At 44.0% G+C, this 20,624-nt stretch overlaps 1 protein-coding gene across 5 annotated transcripts in view; it reads right to left on the minus strand.

Moving 5' to 3' along the window:
• The window catches only part of Carmil1 (capping protein regulator and myosin 1 linker 1), a 280,263-nt gene that overhangs the window by 147,440 nt on the left and 112,199 nt on the right, over positions 1-20,624 (minus strand). For all 5 annotated transcript variants that reach the window (XM_087896478.1, XM_087896477.1, XM_087896479.1 and 2 more), the window contains exons 4-5: positions 20,115-20,174; positions 11,223-11,344 (exon numbers count right to left, since the gene is read on the minus strand). In XM_087896478.1, the coding sequence (XP_087752604.1) occupies positions 11,223-11,344; positions 20,115-20,174 (182 nt within the window). The remainder of the gene's footprint in view (positions 1-11,222; positions 11,345-20,114; positions 20,175-20,624) is intronic.

Here is a 20,624-nt window from a genome sequence, read left to right on the forward strand (position 1 = left end):
CCCCCTCCCCCACCCCACCACCACTGAGTCAGCAAGTTGAACAGCTGGGCGTTTTCCCCTGGAACCTTCTGGGGCCCACAAGTGTATGGAGAAAGGCTCAGCCTTCCAGGAGGGCGTGTCAGAGAAGCAGGGGTGACTAGGGAAGAGCATGAGCAAGGCCTTCCTGGAGTGGTGGGCGCTGGGACCTGGTGCTTAGGGTGCAGAGAGTGAAAAGGAAAAAAAAGAAAAGATACCACCCTGAATGTTGGAATGAAAGGCATTAGAATAAGGGGGAGGAGGCCTTTTGTCCTGTGAAGCTCCTGGACAACCCCCTCCTTGGTATTTAGGTGAAGCTCCTGGACAACCCCCTCCTTGGTATTTAGGTGAAAGGTCAAGAATTTGCCACTGAGCGCGCACTCTTAGCCTTATTTGAATTGACCAATGGAATGAATCCCCATAACCACGCTTTTTGCTTCTGTTCCTGCGCTTTTGCTCTCCTATAAAAACCCCTCACCCCAGCCTGACGGGCGCGCAAGTCTTCCGAGAGACCTTGTCGCCCCAGGTACCTGTGTATTCGAATAAACCTCTTGTTGTTTGCATCCGTAAATGTGGTTTCGTTTGATTCGTGGGTACAGGGGCCTCTCTCGAAAGGAAGACATCCCTCGGGGGTCTTTCAAGAGAATGGAAGGGAGAGGGAACCAAGACCTGTGCAAACATGCGGCCATCCAAGGCCATGAGTGTTAGGTACACCCGTAATCCTAGCACTTAGAAGATGGAGGCAGGAGGATCAAGAATTCAAAGCTATTCTCTGTTATAAAGTGAACTCAACACCACCTTTCGTGACATGAAGCTTTATTTCTCCCAGAGATAGAGACATAAAAAAGGAAAAGTAAAGAGAAAGCCCAAACCCAAGTACTTCCAAAGATGAAAAAGTAAAAGTAACCAAAAGTTACATCTTCGGCAAGCCATGACTAAGCGACCCGTGTACCATGGGAATAGATACTCCAGGTGAGGAGCAGCACCACAAAGTTGGGGTATAAAGAGGTGCACAGGTGAAGTGGGTATAAGGGGGTGCTGTTGGTGACTTGGAACTATGACACCATTTGAGCGTGTCCAGGTGAAATGAATACACGTGTGGAAGGGCCTTATGCCGGGGGCTTTGGTGCCACCACGTGTTTCAGAGGCTTTGGAGTTGGGGATATTGCATGTGCGTAACACAAACTTGAATGTCACATACACCATGTCCACAGCCTGAAAGTTTCTTTATTTACGTATGTGGGGGAGTTCTGAGGCAGATTTTACTATGTCTGGCCTGGAACTCACCACATAGCCCAGGCTGCCCTTGAATTCTTAGCAATACCCCTGCCTCCTGTTTCCCAGGTACTTGGATGGAAGCTTTGAGCCACCAAAGTCAGAAATGAAGATAGGTTTATTTTTAAATATTTTTTTTTTTTTGCCCAGAAGGTTTATAGTAAAGTAGGGTTGGAGAGATGACTAATTGGGCAAGACCACTTGCTGTACAAACACAAGGACCTAAGTTCAAATCCCCAGCACCCATGGGAAGACCTGGTTATAACCGGTATGTGCCTGTTTGGAGTGGAGATGTTGGCCATTGGCATTACTCTGGATTCAGTGAGAGACCCAATCCCAAAGAACAGAGAAAGATAGAGCAGGACACTGACATCCTCCTCTGGCCACCATCAGCACACACACAGAAACACACACATACACACACAAATACAACACAAAGGCACAGTTCTTGGTGACATGTTTCAACTTGTGGTATCACAAGTCTTCTCAAAAGCTTTAGATTTTGTACTTTCAGATTACAGTTGTTCAACCTATGTTCTAGCTAGTTTTATCAACTTGGCACAAGCTGGAGAGGAAGAAAGCTCTAGTGAGAAAATACCTCAAGATCAGGCTATAGGCAATCCTGTAGTGCTTTTTCTTAGTGACTGATGTGCGAAAGCCCAACCCACTGTAGATGGGGCCATCCCTGGGCTGGTGGTCCTGAATTCTATACGAAAACAGACCGAGCAAGCCATGAGGAGCAAGCCCGTAAACAGCATCCCTGCATGACTTCTTCAACAGCTCCGGCCTCCAGGTTCCTGTTCTGTTTGAGTTCCTGTCATGACTTCTTTCAATGATGAACAGTGATTTTTATGGAAGTGTAAGCCCAATAAACCATTTCCTTTCCAACTTACTTTTTGGCCATGTTTCATCCCAGCAATAGAAACTCTAACTTAAGACAACCTATATGTCATATGGAACATAATTTAAGATCTTTAACAGGTGTTTTTTTCTTTTTTCTGTCTTTCTTTTCTCAAGTCTTGTTTGGTCTTGGCTGTCTCTAAAGCCCAGACTAGCTTTGAACTCTCAGCCATCCTTCTGCCTCAGCTTTCACAGTGTTAGGACTACCACTGTAAACCACTATTGTATATTTCCATTTTTGGCATTTTTTTACATTTATTTATGGGTGTGTGCATGTATATGTGTACGTGTGTCACAATGCGTGTGTAGAGGTCAAAGGACAACTTAAGGAAGTCAGTACTCTCCTTCCATCATGCGGGATCCAGGAATTGAACTCAGGTCCTCAGCCTAGGCAGCAAGCATCATTATCCACTGGCTCCCTGCCTGGCCTATCTGGGGATTTAAAGGGAATTCTGCTCTATGAGGGCCCCTCGGTCATCTTCAGCCATTTCAACCACTTTCCGCAAACTCAAAGAAAATTATTCCAGTTATGTTCATATTTCCGATGGATGGATTCCAGATAGAATCTGCTTGAACCTCCACACTGCCTGGGCAATCTGTTCTACTTCCACAGATGACACAAAACACACCAAAACATTAAACACAAACAAACTGCTGCCAGTCCATAGCATTGATGAGTAAGGTGAAATCAGGTAGACTCAAGTGCTGTCTACTTGAGGTCTTCAACTTCTTCAACGCCCACATAAACATCCCAGATCTACAGCTATACTTTCTCTTTATTTTATATAAACATATTTATACTAGGCACTATTACTCCAAAGCTCTTTAATTTGGGGGTGGCAAGGTTAAAAAAAAGAGAGAGAGAGAAAGGCATTCACAAGTAAACGCTGTAACAGAATCTAGCGAGTTGGAAAATTTTATTTTAGTCCGATAGCATCGTTCTAGCACATCATTATTTCCTGGCAATGTCGTAACTGGGAAGCCAGATGTCACATGAAGAAATAGCAGAACCTCCAGAAGCAGCCCCAAGCACTTGAGCAGCAGAATTAAGTCAACTTCGACATACTGAGCAGGACGTTTGACTGACTTTATCCAGGATTACACTTCTCTATAAAAATTCCTGCACCTAAACTGGGCGGTGGTGGCACACACCTTTAATCCCTGAACTCGAGGCAGGGGCCGGCCTGGTCTACAGAGAGAGTTCCATGATAAACCCTGTGTCCAAAAAAACAAAAGAAAAAAAACAAAAACAAAAAACAAAAAAAAAAAAACAAAAGTTCTTGTTTTGTCTCCATAGAACTACAGGGCAGGCTTTTCCAATGACAGATGGGACAGGGATTGGAGAGGCAAAGGCAGAGAAAAGTAAAGCAGAAATGAATGACCAGATGCCCGTGAAATGAATTTAAGGATGGCCACTGTGGTTTACATTAAGTGTGCATCCCAAGTTTGTGTCTCCAGTATGGCATTCGGGGTGCTGGTGGGGTAGAAGGGAATGCAGTCATAGAGGGAAAATACATTCTAAGACAAGATTAACGCTGGATCTCTCCAGATGGGGTTGACTAAAGAAAAGCCACCTCATCTGCTTGGCCCCTTCTGCATGAGGCTTCCTCTATTTCTGATTTTCTTTGTTTGTTTACTTTCTTTTTGTCCCTCCCCCCAATATAACATACTCCTCATCAGAGATCAGAGAGATAAGCACACTCAAACTGAAATTTACTCTCTAAAAAAAAGTATAGGCTGAATAAACTCTTGTCCTTGTAAAGTGTGTGGCCTAAGGAGCTCCACGATAACAGAAAACTGACTGTGCCAGCAGGACTCTAAGAATACAGAAGAAAACAACAACAAAAAGCACAAAATAAGCAGACTTGGAAAGCAGAGACTTCTACTTCGAAAGCAGCCGCACAGAACGCTCACACCCAGGGGGAAGAAGAGCGGGAGAGAGGAGGCAGCTGGTACAGGAGTCTCCGGGAGCCACTCCGCACAAGCGTCCATCTGGGCTCTTCCTAGCAGCTCCACTTTTCAACACTTCTCACCTTCCGTCTTTGCTGAGCTGTCAGAGCCAAAGGAGCCTTGCAAAACATGTGCATGTATTTCCATAGGAGAGAAAGAGCCAAGCCTGCAGAAGGCTGGAAGGGCTGCTTCTGCTCTAGCCCTGTGCATTTTCCTCTCAAATGCGTGAGAGGAAAATCCCGTGACATGTTTTCTGCCTTCAGCTAAATGACAGCACAGAACAGCAATGTGCATCCCAACTCACACACATGCAAACAGAAGCTTCATCCAGACAAAGCATTTGCTGGGAGAGCAGGTGTGATATGCTCGGGCCCTAGACTCCTCACTGGCTCTGGTAATGAACCAATGGTGGTTTGGATATATTTATTACATAAGACTCAAAGGGGGAAAAAAACCCTCCAGTGAACATACCAACTCTTCACTTATGTCTCACAGTAAGCTGATGGCATGAAAATATCTCTGAATTATTTTAATCCATGGAGAAGAACTGAGTTAAAAATCCAGACCAGTGTGCGACCAAAGTAGTGACTATGTTCAAAAGTCACTATTTAAGCATCTCTTATAACATTTATTTATTGTGAAAGTGGTAGTGGTGGTGGTGTGTGTGTTGTAGAATAATCTTTTTGCACACTGTGAAGATGTCTTTGCCAAGGTGCCTTCTGATTGGTTTAATAAAGAGTTAAATGACCAATACCTAGGCAGGAGGGATAGAAAAGACTTTCAGGTGCAGAGAGGACTCTGGGAGAAACAGAGGTGGAGAAGCCAAGCAAACATGGTCGGACACTGAATGAGATCGAGGTAAAATTCACATGGGGGAACAGAGACTAATAAATATACGGGTTAATTTCAGTTAGAAGAGCTAGTTATGAACAAGCCTAAGCTATAAGCTGAACTTTCATGATTAATAAGAATTCTCCATGTCATTATTTGGGAGCTGGCTGGAGGGACAGAGAAAGACTCATTTTGTGTGTGTGTGTGTGTGTGTGTGTGTGTGTGTGTGTTCGAGTGCATATGCATGTACCACATGAGCATGTGGAGGTCAGGGGACAATTTGTAGGAGTCCGTTCCCTCCTTCCACCATGTGAGTCTAATTATGAACCCATCAACATGCCTAGCAGCAAGTGCTTTAGCTGCTGGTCTGTCTCATAAGCCCCAGTCCATGTTTCAATGATGTCACCTGAATATGACCTGCTGCCTACTACTCAAAAAAGTGAGGGGAATACCTCCTTTCAATATGAATTCCTCTTGGATCATTTTTCTCCAAAGTAACTGTATTTTTCCATATTTCTTTCAGTGTTTGTCTTCAGAGAGAAATGCATAGTATCAGACTGTTTAGTACTAAAGAACGTTGTGATGATACACCAACCTTAACCAGCAAGCCCCAAATCATCACACTCATGAAAGGATCACGACACAGGCCAAAACCACATCACATAGCCAGTATCCTACCAGTACTTTGCAATAGAAATAAAGAAAACAGACAAGATTTTTTTGTTTGTTTGTTTTATTTTTCGAGACAGGATTTCTCTATAGCTTTGGAGCCTGTCCTGAAACTAGCTCTTGTAGATCAGGCTGGCCTAGAACTCACAGAGATCAAGCCCAGCTCTCTTTCTCTCTTCTTGCCCTATTTCACCCATCACCTCACTGTGACTTAATAGCACCCCCTCAACATACAAACATTATCTATAGAGTCCCTCAGGGCCCTCAAGCCACCCCCTGTTTAGTGGTTCTCCAAAGGAAAACTTTCCTAAGAGCCGATCCCCAGGCTCACTCCGGAGTCATCGGGACAGTGCGCGTGAGCCTGTGGGGGGAGTTTCACAGTCACACCTAACAGAGCTCGTCAAGGAAGGAACCTTCATAAAAAAGACGGAAGTGCAAGCATCTGCTGTATTCTGAAACGGGCTGATCATGGGGGTAGGAAAGGGATTCTCTTCTGGGCCGAGAGATACAATTTCAGGCAGCGACTCATCAGACAGCTCTGCAAGACACAGATACTGCTCGGATTCTACAACGATAACTGCTATCAGGACGGAGGGCTGGTGGCACAGAAAAGCAGAGGCCAAGGGACTAGTTACAGAGATACTTTGGTGGAGAAAGCGACCCAGTCTGAACTGAGGCAAGGGAAACAAAAAGAAAGACAAAGGCCGCAGCCAAGACTCGCTGAGACGACATCAAGAGCCTGGTAACTAACTCAAGACTTCCTTCTCATGAGACCATGGACCGCAAAGCCAGTCCTTGGGCAATAGGGGTGGGTTTTATAAGGTAAAGTAAACAGTTCTTCTGGAGCAGACGGAGTGTGTGCAGCTGGAGGACTGCCCTCTGAAGATGCCCGCCAGACAGACTAGAGGAGAGAATGCAGGTCCCAAACGGGAAAGCCAGGAGCTAAGGAGCCAACGTTTTAGCAAAGCTGCCCAGCTACAAATGGGCATAACACAAAATTACACTGGAAACATTATTCTGAACTCAATGTTCTCTGGAAGGAAAAAAAAATAAAGATAAATCCAAACCCAAAATTAAATTAGTAATATCCCCTGATAGTGGAACAAAAGAAACAACGGCCACAGGTTGGATTCTGCTCTCTAAATACATGCCGTGGCACACACATGACTACATACATGCACATTCACACACAAATAAGTAAATAAGCCGGGTGGTGGTGGCACGTGTCTTTAAGCCCAGCACTCAGGAAGCAGAGGCAGGTGAACCTCTGTGAGTTTGAGGCCAGTCTCGTCTAGAGAGCGAGTTCCAGGATAGGCTCCAAAGCTACACAGAGAAATTCTGTCTCAAAAAACCAAAAATAAATAAATAAATATTAAAACTTTCAATCAGTCTGGTAGGTAGATTAGCACCTGGGAGAATCTGAATTCAAGCCCCAGCACCACTACTTAAACATGTTGTTTCAGTTTTAAATCCGTTTTGATAAACCTCAGTCCCTTCCTGAGAAACTCACACCCACTTGGGTGTGATATACCTTTGGTCTTTTTTCTGGGAGTGGGGATTGAGACAGGATTTCTCTGTGTAGCTTTGGAGCCTTCCTGGAACCTTTGGTCTTTTTTAAAAACACCTTTAACTTTGCTCTAGACTAGTCCTGAAATTCTTTTCTGTGTCAAAGGACCCAATCTTGAGCTTACCTGAGTTGAGATCTCTAAGAAATAAAGAAGACTCCTCACTGTCAAGGGTGACAGGGTAGAGCTGTCCCTCTGTCCCTTCGCTGCGAACAGTACAGTAAGGGAAAGTTTCAGCTATTGCTCCCTCATGTTTTCCCAGCATGGTCAGTCTTCTGAGGTTGATGGAGTAGCAGAAGTCCCCACTGTTACTGAGTGGCAGCCAGCGGGAAGAACAGAAACCAGACCAAAAACCCTGGCACAATCAGCACTGGGAATCAGCTGGATTTAACAGCCTGCAACACTGAGGACAGGGCAGCCCCAGCGATGACCTATTGGAGCCAGCCACGACAGAAGGACACCATGAGGTAGAGATCATGGCAGCAGCCCCTTTTGTACAATCATGACAGAAACACTGCCATAGCCACTAGACACTGTTTCAAACTTCCAGGCATGACAATGTACTTCTTTGTACTTGCTAACCTACCACGTCTGTGGAAGAAAGGGGCCACACCTGACTGGGAACTCTTTTGGCAGGACTAGGTCTCCCTCTTTCTCCAGGATTGATAACTTTTCCCTAACTGGTTTCATTTTACACCTAATTTGGTGTGTGCACCACACACGCACACGTGCACAAGCAAGCAAACAAACACACACACACACACACACACACGGGCAAGGCACCTGGATTTATGTAACAGGGTTCAAAGGCTCTGAATGGTTAAACTCTTCAGATAGCTCAGTGGTTCTCAATCTTCCTAATTCTGTGACTCTTTAATGTAGTTCCTCATGCTGTGGTGACCCCAAACATGATATTATTTTTGCTACTTCATAACTATAATTTTGCTACTGTTATGAACCCTAATGTAAATATCTGCTATGAAAGACATCTGATATGTCCCACAGGTTGAGAACATAGCTCCCTGAAGGGAAGGAAAGCTGTTCCTGTCTTCCAGATCTGTTGGAGACAGATTCCTTGCCCCTTGGGCCACAGCTGCTTTGGCCTCCCAGTTCTGCAGCTGCAGGCAGGGTGACTGGTTCCTACCTCAACCTCTGTCTTGGCTACAAGCAGAGTGACTGATTCCTGACTCAACCACAAGACTGAACTTGTGACTGCAGGAGGAATTAGTTTCTGCTGGGTCCCTACTGCTTCAGGCCCGGTGAGGCCTGCTGCTCCAGCTCCATGTCACCCCCAGCCTGTGGGAGCTCTAACTCTCCTACCACTTTCCTCAATTCCTTGGTTTGCATCCTGTGGCAAAGCAAGAATTCCAACCTCTCACTGTTGGTGTGGAAGTCCTTCCGTATATGTGTTGCTTTTATTGGTTAATGAATAAAGAAACTTCTTTGGACCTCTGTTCTACAGGACAGAACAGAGCTAGCTGGGGAAAACTAAATTGAATGCTGGGAGAAAAGAGGCGGGGTCAAGAGAAGCCATGTAGCCCCACCAGAGACAGATGCTGGACCGAACTTTACCCAGTAAGCCACAGCCAAATGGCCATACACAGATTAATGGAGATGGGTTAGTTTAGGATATAAGAGTTAGCTAGAAATACACTTAAGTTATTGGCCAAACCGTATTGCAAATAGCATAGTTTCTGAGTGATTATTTCGTGGTCTGGGTAGCTGGGAACGAACAGGCGGCCTCCTTCTACACACTATTGCATGGAGGTGGCATTCCTGCATGGCACCTGGTTTTCGTATTCAGTTCATCTGCTAATCTTTTGTTAATAAAGTCCACCTTTGGTCACCTTTGGTCACTGCCTGCTTACTTCATTCCTGGACAGGGCAAGGTACCTGGCTGAAAGAAACCACTCCAGAGGAAATTCCCACCACTGCTGTGACTCATCCCTCCTCTCAGCCTACCCTGCAGGCCTCTTGGAGCATGCACACTGGGACTGGACATCAGTAAGTGCTTTCCTTAAAAACACTCAAGACTTGAACTACTACAGGCAGGGAATAGAGAACAACCCCAGCTGCCCTTTCCCTGTATCATCGTGAGGATAGGCACACACCGTAATCTCAGCAACCAGCTATCCTGAATATGCTCACTTAGCATGTCTGTGATGGGAATAAAAGAGGATCCAGCAGATCCAAGCAGGTCCGCTCAGCAGAAAGTAACTGAAACGGCCCCTAACCACAATGCCCTAAACTCTTTAGCCCCTTGCTGTAAAGATAAAATAATTTGTTTTCCTAAGGCTGGTCTGCTTTCCTTCATGTTCCAAGAGGGCAAGAGGTGTCAGAATTCCCCTCACCACCAGAAAAGACCCACCACAAATCACTGTACATATGCATGAGGCTTCAGCCTCTCCAGCACCCCTCAGCATGCTCAGAAGGCAATGGGAAGGGATTTCCCACAATAGGTGGAACACATCCTCCTGTCAGGAAAGCATCTTAACTGAGAGTTTCTGGACAGAAGCCTCTGTCTACATTACAAACCTCATTCCAACACCCCACCCCCAATGTGGACTGTTAGCTGAAGCACTACCCTAAACCAGACATGGTGACTCATGCTTATAATCCCATCACCTGCAGGCGAACGCTGAAGGATGGCTGAAAGCCCTGGACCAGACTGGGACTATGTAGTAAAACTGCCCCACCCCCCTTTCTGTCCTCCCTGACCCAGAAAAATGGAGTTAGAGGAAAACAGAAAGAAGAAAAGAAAGAGAGGTTGCAGGAAAAGAAAGATGAAGTAGTAAAGGAGGAGGAAAAGAAGGAGGTGGGGGTGATAGTAATGGAGGAGATGGAGGGTGGGGGTAGTAGTAGAGGAAGAGGTGATGGAGGAGGTAGCTGTGGTACTTGGGCTGGGGGAAGGGGTCATAGTGGTGAAGAAGGTGGTAGAAGTGGAGGAGGTGGTGGCAGAGGAGGAAGTAACAGAGGAAGAGATAGTTGTGGTAGTGGGGTGGGGGGATGGAGAGGTGATGGTGGGGGAGGTGATGGTGGAGGTGATTGGTGGTGCTGGTGCTGATGCTGCTGCTGGTGGTGGTGGTGGTGGTATTCTAAGTAGTCTGAAGAAGGAAGAGATAAAGGGACCAAGACTAGAGGAGAATATTTTCCCATTTGTGAGTGATGCGGGAGAACTGTCTGTATTGTGTCAATTATATTTTAATAAAACGCTGATTGGCCAGGCAGGCAGTATAGGTGGGTCAACCAGACAGGAAGTGGAGGCAGGGCAATGAGAATAGGAAAAGGCTAGGGAGGAGGAAACTTCCTCACTCACTCCTGCCCAGACCACTGGAGAGGAAACATGTAAGCTGCCCAGCTGGAAAAGGTACTGAACCATTATGTGATGCGGGAGAATTGTCTGTATTCTGTCAATCATATTTTAATAAAACGCTGATTGGCCAGGCAGGTAGTATAGGTGGGAAAACCAGACAGGAAGTAGAGGTGATGCAATGAGAACAGGAGAATTCTGGGAAGCAGGGAGGTTCCTCCGCCACTCCTGTGCAGACCACCGAAGAGGCAACATGTAAGCTGTCACACTGAGAAAGGTACTGAGCCCGTGTGGCTAACATAGATCAGAATAATGGGTTAAGAGAAGTCATAAGAACTAATAAGTAGCCTGACCAAATGGGCCAATCAGTTTATAACCTTATGGAGTCCTGTGTGTGATTTTCTTTGTTGCTTGCCGGCTGTTGGGGTACCAGGAGGGACAGAAACCCCAATAAGCCGGCCCTCATGTTACAATTATGGCTAACATAGATAATGATAATGGATTAATATAAGTTACAAGGACTAATAAGAAGCCTGACCTAATGGGCCAATCAGTTTATAATCTTATGGAGTCCTGTGTGTGATTTTTTCCTTGAGGTATGCCGGCAGTGGGGTACCGAGTGGGACAGAAACTCCAACTAGCTGGCCCCTCATGCTACATGTGAGTTTGATGAAGAGCGAAGTTTTTGCTCTCTCTGCAGGACTTACAGTGGGGAGAGGCCTGGGAACAGCTTCCGCAAACAGGTGCCTATGTGAGCCAGCACATCACTCACATCCTCCGGAGATGCCATCTTCATGGACATGCTACACTTCTCAGTTTCCACAACCATCTGCAAGAACAAGCAGCACACTTAAGTAGGAGACCAATTTCTCCCCTCTTTGATAAGGTTATAAAGTGACGCACATAAGAAGCATTTCAACGGGTGGGACTATTAACTGGCACAGTGACAATGTAAGGGTCCTAGGGTTCTCAGAGACCAAAACCATAACCACCAAGTGACACAGCTAAGTCACCCTTGGAAATACACCTAAAAGATGCTAGGTCAACATACCACGCACTTACACATCCATGTTTATGGCTGGGATATTCACAACAGCCAGGAAATAGAACAAGCCTAGACATCTGTGGTCACTTTGAATTATCAATTTGGCACAGCCTTGAATCACTGGGAATGAGTCTTCCTAAGGATTTGTGTGGGTCAGGTTGGGTTTGGAGGATGTTTGTGGTGGATGGCCTTGATTGTTAACTGATGTGAAGAACGGCAGCCTACTGTGTGCGGTTCCCTTCCTAGGCAAGAATTCCTGGACAGTATAGGAATAGAGAAAGAGAGTTGAGTAAAAGCAAGCAAGAATCCATCTGTTTCTTCTCTCCTCCTGACTATGGATGTGATCAGGGGACTGAATCAGGATTCCAAAGCCCAAACTGGCTGGAATAGACCTCCCTGGTGACTTGACCACATCCCACACATCCCGGCCTGATCCTATCTAAAGGAACGTCTGCCTAAGCTCATGGTAGCTCAGTTCTTGGATATGACATCATCCATTTGTCGCTTCTTTTTCTTTCTTTTGAAAGTGTGTGTTTTAAGATAAGAAATCTTACAAAATACTTAAATAAAAGTTAATACTCTTTTTTATTAGGAGCAAAGGAAAATTTCAAGTTCTTGTTAAAAGACCTACCTGTCTAAGCAGAGAGACCTGCGGGGGGAAACACTGGAACAGCAAGGTAACAAAATCTTAGGCTAGGCTTAATGGCAGCATGTGCTGGAGACCCCAGAAAGAGCTGAAATGTATTCCTCATGTGGTCCTGAAAATAAGCTAAAATCCACCTTAAAAGAAGAGATTGAGTCACAAAACAGGCAGCTGATGACGAGAACCCTACAAGAAACAGGCACTGGTCCCTTTCCTAAAAGGTGACGTTATCTTAACCCTCAAAGTCAGTGGTTGTGAGTCGTGACCTCCAAAGGGTCAATATCAATATTGATATTAACTTCTAATATCAGATGTCGTGCATCTCAGATATTTAGATTATGATTCATAACAGTAGCAAAATCCCAGTTATGAAGTAGCAGGAAATAGTTTTATGGTTGGGGGTCACCACAACAGGAGGAGCTGTATTAAAGGGTCTCAGCATCAGGAAGGTCAAGGACCACGGCTCTAAGTAACCATGCACCGTGAAGTCCTTTGGTGCCACTGCAGCACGTTAACATTCTCAGCATTTGTTTTTGTTGTCACTTAAATGCGTACAAAAAGGAAACCAAATTCCATGTACAATTATCCAAGGTGATTTCCATAAAATGAGCCAAATTGACAATAAGAATAATCTGAAGCAATGTATTCTTGTTAAGGAGAAAAGGAATGGAAAATATGTTGAAAGGATGAGAACCAGTTGGTGATCCTCACAGTGTAATGAAACTTTTCTACAGAAACTTCAAAGGTACAGCACTTGGTGCCACCTAGCAAAAAGAGAAGAGAGTCTTCATTTTAACTCTCAGCACATTCTTCAAAAAACTGGTAGCAGATGTTAACCTGGTGACTGAGCCCCATAATCATAATATAAACACCAAAAACATAGGAGGCCAAAGCAGGAAGATCACCATGAGTTTGAAGCCAGCCTGGGCTATACACTAAGTTTCAGATCTAATTGATCTACAATAATAGGACACTGTCAAGAAAGAAATGGTAATGGAGTGGGGGAAAGGTGTGTTAGGGGAAGATAAAAAGAGAAAGAGAAGAAGGAAGGAAGGAAGGAAGGAAGAAAGGAAGGAAGGAAGGAAGGAAGGAAGGAAGGAAGGAAGGAAGGAAGGAAGGAAGGAAGGAAAGAGGGGCAATGAGGTTGCTCAGTACTTAAAGGTGCCAACCATTACACCTAACAAACTATGTTTGTTCTCCAGGACTACATGGTAGAAGGAGAGAACCAATTCCCAAAGGTTGTCCTCTGATTTTCACATGGGCATAGTGGCATGCATGCACATGTATACACACATAGGCACACACAAACACATTCACACAAAGCCATAAAAAAATATAACATTAGTAAGATTTTCTTTTAAAATGACCTGATCAGTAAGATTTTAAAAAATGCATGGTAGTGCACACCTGTAATCTCAGCACTCTGAAGGCTGGAACAGAAAGCACACTATAAATTTAAGGTCAGCTTGGGATATACATGGAAAGACCACGAGGAAACAAAGAATGGGAGATAGGGAAGTGGCGAGGAGAGGGAAGCAGGAAGGGTGGGAGGAAGGAAATTACGGAATGCTCTAGGCTAAGTCCCAACCTGTCCTGTACTCAGTGGTCCAAGAGCTAGATATACTGACCCCAGGACAAGGCAGCAGCCCAACACCCAGGGAAGCTCTGTAGCTGGTTTCCTGCCAGACTCCACTGTGTCTGTCCCAGAAGAGGCTAAGTCAGAGTGCTGCTTCCACACATTGGGCTCCTTTGCTCTGCAGGCAGACAATGGCTTCTAAAGCCAGATGATGTGGGAGGCCATTGTGTGTCTCTGCTTGACACCCTGCCCCCAGCCCTGGGTGATGACATTCATCTGTGCAGGGCCTTTCACATTCCTCGCTTCTATTCAGTTCACAGTCTGGGCGCAAGTGATTCATAATTAGCCTATTCTAATTCCACTTGATCTTCACACATAATCATCCTAATTATACAGGACTGAATAGGATGGCAGGGAAGAGAAAGGGCAACAGGTGGGGGAAGAAATGAGCCTTCAAATCCAACCTGACATGAAGGTGCTTACAAAGCCCGGCTGGAGATGTCAACACCTCTGCATAATGTAAAGTCTACATAATGTAAAGTCTGCAACAAAGCCACCGAGGTGGAGTCACCCAACACATCATGGCCTCAACAAAAAGAGCTGTCTATCACATGCTGGCTTCCTTCTGTTTCAGGCTGAGCTGAAACAGAATGTTCAAACACCTCACAGAGTAGAACTCATAACCTCTACTCCCATTTAAAATAGTAACCTGGAAAATCGTGCCTAGTGTGCATACCATCCTCCAGGGCCCTGGTTAAAAATCACCAGAGATTACAAACCGCCATCTCTACTCCTGATCACAGAACCCAATGCAAGCATCCTACAGATTGAGGTGCATCTTCTATTTTTTCTCTAGAGTCTCACTAGATTGCTTGGGCTCAACTTGAACTCACTCTGTAGTGCTGGCAGGTCTTGAATTTGCCATCCTCCTGCCTCAGCATCTAGTGGCTTAGACTACAGACCTGATCTACTGGGCCCAAATATAGACAACATTTTTTAGTAAACCAGTCAGTAAACTGTGGTGAATTTGCTTCCTCTAACAGAAACAAGCAGAGGTTAGCTTTCTTGAGCCACTCTATGACAGAGCAATATTTTAGTTTGAAAATTAATAATGATAATAATAACAATAATAATAGCAAGTCTTGAGTTGCAGATGAAAATATAAAATTCCATAGTATAGAGGTGTACTATGCCATGTACCACGAGGACCAAAGGTGTAATGACATCATCAAGACTTTAAAATGAGATTTCAACATCCTAGATTTCCACAATGGAAAAGAAAGAGCAATCGTTAAGGTAAACTACTAAGTCAGTAGCATACTGACCCACTCACTCATTCATATACAAGGCACCATATTCCGTCCCAAACATTTTACCTGAACTGATAAACCACACATAAATGGTAAAAATAGCAATGACAAAAGCTTAATAACCCCAGAATGCTAGCAAAAATTCATTATCAAAGTCAGGTTGTAAGGAATGGCAAGGTTAAGATAATGGTTCTCAACCTTTGGGCCATGACCCCTTTGAGATTCAAAAAACCCTTTCACAAGGGTAGCCTAAGACCATCACAGATATTTACATTATGATTTTTAGCAGCAGCAAATTTACAGTTATGAAGTAGCAATGGAAATCATTTTATGGCTGGGGGTCAGCCCAGCTGTATTAAAGGTGAGCAGCATCAGGAAGGTTCAGAACCACCGGGTTGAGAGCACCGCCACTCTTCCGCAGGCCCCAGATTCAGTTTCCAGCACGCACTTCAAGCACCACTGGTGGCTCCAGGTCGAGGGGCTCTGATGTACTCTTCACGCCTCTAGCAGGCATCGGAATACACGAGCTTTCATATTCTCTCCCTCTCAAAACCAAAAATAAAATAAAATCTTTACTCAAAAGATTAGATTGTATGTAACTGGCGGTTGTCCTCTTCCTCAGACTTCACGTAAACTAGAGACTCAAAGGATGTGAGGCTCTTAAGTTACTGATCCTCTCTTGCGGTTACATGGGTTATGGAGTCTCGATCTTCAGAACACAGATAACCGAAGTGTGTAGTTGGTTCAAAACAATCGAACCACTCAGATTCATTTAATCCAAACTGTCCAAGTGTTGTGTTTGTGGGCCTACGTGCAAAGGGTTGAGGGTGATGTGACAGGGAGAGACCAGGCTGCTGCGTGGGCATCTGTACTTTGCCCACACCCTAGAGGCCACCATGCCACCCCATAGGGCTTGAGCACCGCTAGGGGACTGGGATTGCAGTCTAAACTGTAAGACCACAGAACCACTGTCACACTCTCGTCTTCCAAGCCCACTCCTCTGGGTAACACTCAGGGGAGCTCTAAGAACTTCAGGTCAGGGACTCCCTGTGGCTGAGAGAGCTCCGTGGCTGAAGCAGACAGCTCCCTACCCAGTTCTTCTAAGTGGTTGGCACACAGAAGAGACAAGACTATAGGTTACGGAATGGTCAACTCCTGCAATCACAGGGGAGACTTCTTCCTGCTATGCCAATGTCTTTTTCACAAGCAAATACCACAGTCAAATCACACTCTCGACATAACTTTGACACTAACATTCACTAGTCCCCACGGCTCCCATCCAGAGCCTGACTCATAAACAGACCTTCCTCAATAGAGAGGCCAGCCTAGAGTGCTAGCGCCATGCATCACTTAGGAGTGATGACTCACTCCAACATATACTTGGCCATTTGGGCAAACATATGTTGCTGTGATTTTTTTCTTGTGCAAAATATATTTTCTGGAAAACGATAAAATATTGCTCTCAGCTGCACTATGGAAAACTTCCAGGGATTTGTATGTAATCTCAGCTGTCGTAAATGACAGTTTTGACAGTTTCTTTTGAAGAGTATTACCAGCAACCTAAACACACATATGCTTTTAAGAGGTAAAACAATCAGTTATAAAAATAAAACTCTCAGAGAAAGAACCAATGTAACAGAAAAGCAATTCAACCAGAAAAAACAAGTGTTTGAGATGGTCGATAAAATAAATGTCTTACAAAATTAGCACAAAGAGAAAAAAGGTTGGCAAATTATCTTTATCAGGAATGATTTCTACAGACATCACAAGTGAATACTATGAGCCAGTTGGAGGATGGTGATGCTACCTCAAAACATACAAAACTTCCAAAGGTCTAAGGAAGAACTAATGTTAGCACTGCTCTTCCAAGAAGAGAGATATAAAGCAGAGATTCCTTTCTAGTTTATATGATAACTCCACGACCATGCTAATATCTTAGAGGAAGAAAAGCAAAAATAAAAACAACAAACTAGCATCTTAAACAGCAGTGCAAAAACTCCTTCCCAAGATTTAACATATGAAATACGTATGTATTTATGTATATATATATATATATATTAAGGGAGATATATAAATATACATTATAACATGAAAGGATAATAGATAATATTGGGAAAATTTAAGTGTAATTTAATAGGATAAAAATACATACATGTAGAAAATGAAATAAATGATAAAAAAGGGTGTACCTATGAGGTGATATAACAAGATAAACAAAATATAAAATCAAAACTTAATTATATTTTAAATATAATTCATAATTTATAAAAAAGGTAACATGTTATGACTCAGGGGAATTGTCCTAGGAATTAAAAACTTAATATCCACAAATAAATAAATATGATTCTTCATGGAAGACAAGGGAAGAAATCATAATAAACACATCAATCTCAGGAAATAAAGAAAAACATTGGACAAAATTCAATACCAGTCCTGATAAAAACTCAACTAGGAATAGAAAGGAATGCTCTGAACCAAGCAACAATCATTTACAGAACAAATCTATAGCAATGCCATACTTGATGGTGAAAGAATGAATCTCCCTTGGAGATGAGCCTGAGACAGTAACATCTGATCTAGTAACTTCACCATCATCCTGGAGGAGCTGGCTAGGGTACTATCAAGGTCTAAAAATTGGTACTACCCTGCCTGGGGAGTCAATGTTCCACAGATGCTGGCTGGAGACAGGAAGCTCCTTGTTCACATAGTTAATGAATGGCATCACAAAGAGCCATGGGCACCCTTATAAACTCCCCAGAGCTCAATGTCCCCCCAGAGTGACATGGAGAGATTCAGATGGAAGCCTGCAGTCACACAATAGAGGGATCATTGTGTCAGTGCGGTCTCCTGTTTTCACGGGATATGCCAAGTAAGCCTGCTCTTTCACAGAGAAGCACTCCATCTCTCTACAAGTAGATGACTGCAGAATAACTCTGGGAAACATCATAGGTAAAAAGACATCTGTGTACTGAATTCTTAATCTATCAGCAAGATGTGTAGGAGCATATAAAATTCAGGTGTACCCACCCCATGGGAGTAAGGCAAGAAAAAGAAAAGCTATCCATATTCACACAAATGACGACAGCACCTCTACAGAAACAATGTTAGAAATTCTGGTTGTACCAGGTGAGAAAAACAAGATGAAAAAAAAGGGAAGATCAAAATGTCAAAGTCAACTATTTGTATACAGAACATTGTTTTTAAATTCAGAAGAGGGGGGAAAGAAAACTTTATACCTGTTAAAAGAACTAAGTTTTTTTTTAAATGTTTTTTAAAAAAAGGACCTTACCTATGTTCAGGGATATATAAAAAAGAACTGTATCTCTAGCATACTATTGATGACAAGCTAAAACATTTTTCACCACCGTCTGTGAGGGCAGGTTGACAGTACTCAATGCTGAACAAACATGCCTACCACAGGAACCCGCCACTCTACTAAGACAAGCGTCCATGACAAATGAAAGCACACATGTAGAGAGTAAGCAGTTCTTGTGGGCAGAGATAACGATGGAGAAGTCAGAAAACTTAAAAACACAGGCTTATCTCTTCAAAGGAAGATGTTTGCCTGTCTTCCACCCAGAAGGCTGGGAAAGGGCGTAGTTTACAGCCTGGAGATTCTCTGTTATCTGTAGGCTAGGCTATACCTGTATCCCCCAGAATATTATGTTTGCTTATCCCAGACTTTCCCCCCATCTAAGTCTTGAGTATTGTTTCTTAGTCCATAAAACCACCCTTAAAAGAGATATCACATGTCCTTTATGACACCCTAGGTAACTTCTATGGTATCTTAGGGCCAGTCCTATCCTGACTCCCACAGGCACTATGTTTACTTCGGTCATTCTCCCTAGACCCTTATCTTGAGCATTGTTTCTGAGTCAACAGAACCCGTCTTTAACAGTTTCAACTTAAATATCTCCTAAGCTTTGTTGTACACATGGAACTAAATTAATTGTCACCAGAAAAGTTTTGTGCTGTGCTTAAATATAGCTAAAATAAACGAGTTGGTGCCAGACTCCTGAAGCTTGGCCCAGCACCAACTAAGTTGGACTGAACTGAGTTTTGTTCTTACTTCACCCAGATCATTTCCCAGATCATTTCCCTGGTCATGACGCTTGCAGGGACCCCCACATCCACATTCAAAGAAGCAGCTGTTCCTGATACAGCCAAAACTGGGAACAACATACTCTCCAGCACTGGTGCAAGGACAGACAAACTGACACATTCATGAGGCAGTACACCACTCAGCCACATGAAGGAAAGAGTCACTGAGACACGCAATAAGTCCACCTCAAAACAGTTCATTAACTGAGTGAGGAAGGCAAGACTGTAAACTATGTGATCCCATCCATGTGAAATGTTATAAAGTGTGACCCCCTCTACGGCGACAGAAAGCAGGTGCCTGTAAGAGACTGCAGATGGGAAGGGGATGAATATAATCAGTATCCTGGTTGCACTAACGGTTTCGTGGAGACACACACACACACACACACACACACACACACACACACACACACATATATATGCCAAAAGTTATCGAATTTTGCACTTCACTGCAACAACTTATAGCTAAAACGAAACTATTTTTAATCAGCTTTGGAACACCAAAAAGAAATCACCTATCACTTACTTCCAAGAAAGATTTTCATAAAGCTAGGCACAGAATTCATACCTGTGATCCCCATACTTAGGAGGCTGAGGCTGGAGGATTTGTTCAGAACTGGAGGCTACTCCTCTGGGGTGGGAGGTATTTTACATAGTACTTTATAAAAGTCATGAAGCTTTGATGTTAGTATCTGTCAAACAGCACGCCAAATGGACAAGTTGTGTGCACAGCAGCTGGCAAGGAGTTGCTTGGTTCTCGGTTACCATTTTTCTTAACAGAATGAGTTCCTGACTCTTCCCATGCACAGCCTCTGCAGATCTCTCCTTCTGACAATTCTACTCTTCTCTTGCTTTTCTGTTCTGTCTCAAGACATCTTCATTTAAGTGACCTCACAGTGGCAGGCTCCTAGAGCTCATACTTACTTGAGTTGGCTTGTGGCAGATGACTCCATGAATCTCCAGATAGCTGAAGGTTAACTCGAGCTGTAATGAGGAGGGAGGGGGAGAAGAGACCTGTAATGAGGGCTTAAAAACATATCATTTGAGGTTCAAAACATGTTATAATCAGAGTTACCCCGAGGCTAAGTAAGGCTTGTGCGCCTTCTGAAGACAGGCTGCTTGATACCTCTGTCCATAGTAACAGAGCTGGGATTCATCCTATCTCAAAAGAGGCATTACCCACCTCCCAAACAGAGGGGAGGAAGCGGCATCCTTGACTTCTACATTTCATCCAGGCTCGCTCTACTCCATGTGCGTATACTGGCGGATGGCTGCAGGACACCAAGCAACCACATACACATCCCCCACCCTTTCCTTCACAGTGTTCCTTTGGAAAACCTCAGGCCCGTGGCCTAGTCCTTTCTTCTAGACATCACATTTCTCCTTGTATCGCACTCCAGTTACTCACTAACATCGCTTCTTCCCCCCAAATCC

Source organism: Myodes glareolus, chromosome 14, assembly GCF_982192425.1.
Source record: "Myodes glareolus chromosome 14, mMyoGla1.1, whole genome shotgun sequence".
In the NCBI taxonomy this organism is placed as follows: domain Eukaryota; kingdom Metazoa; phylum Chordata; class Mammalia; order Rodentia; family Cricetidae; genus Myodes; species Myodes glareolus.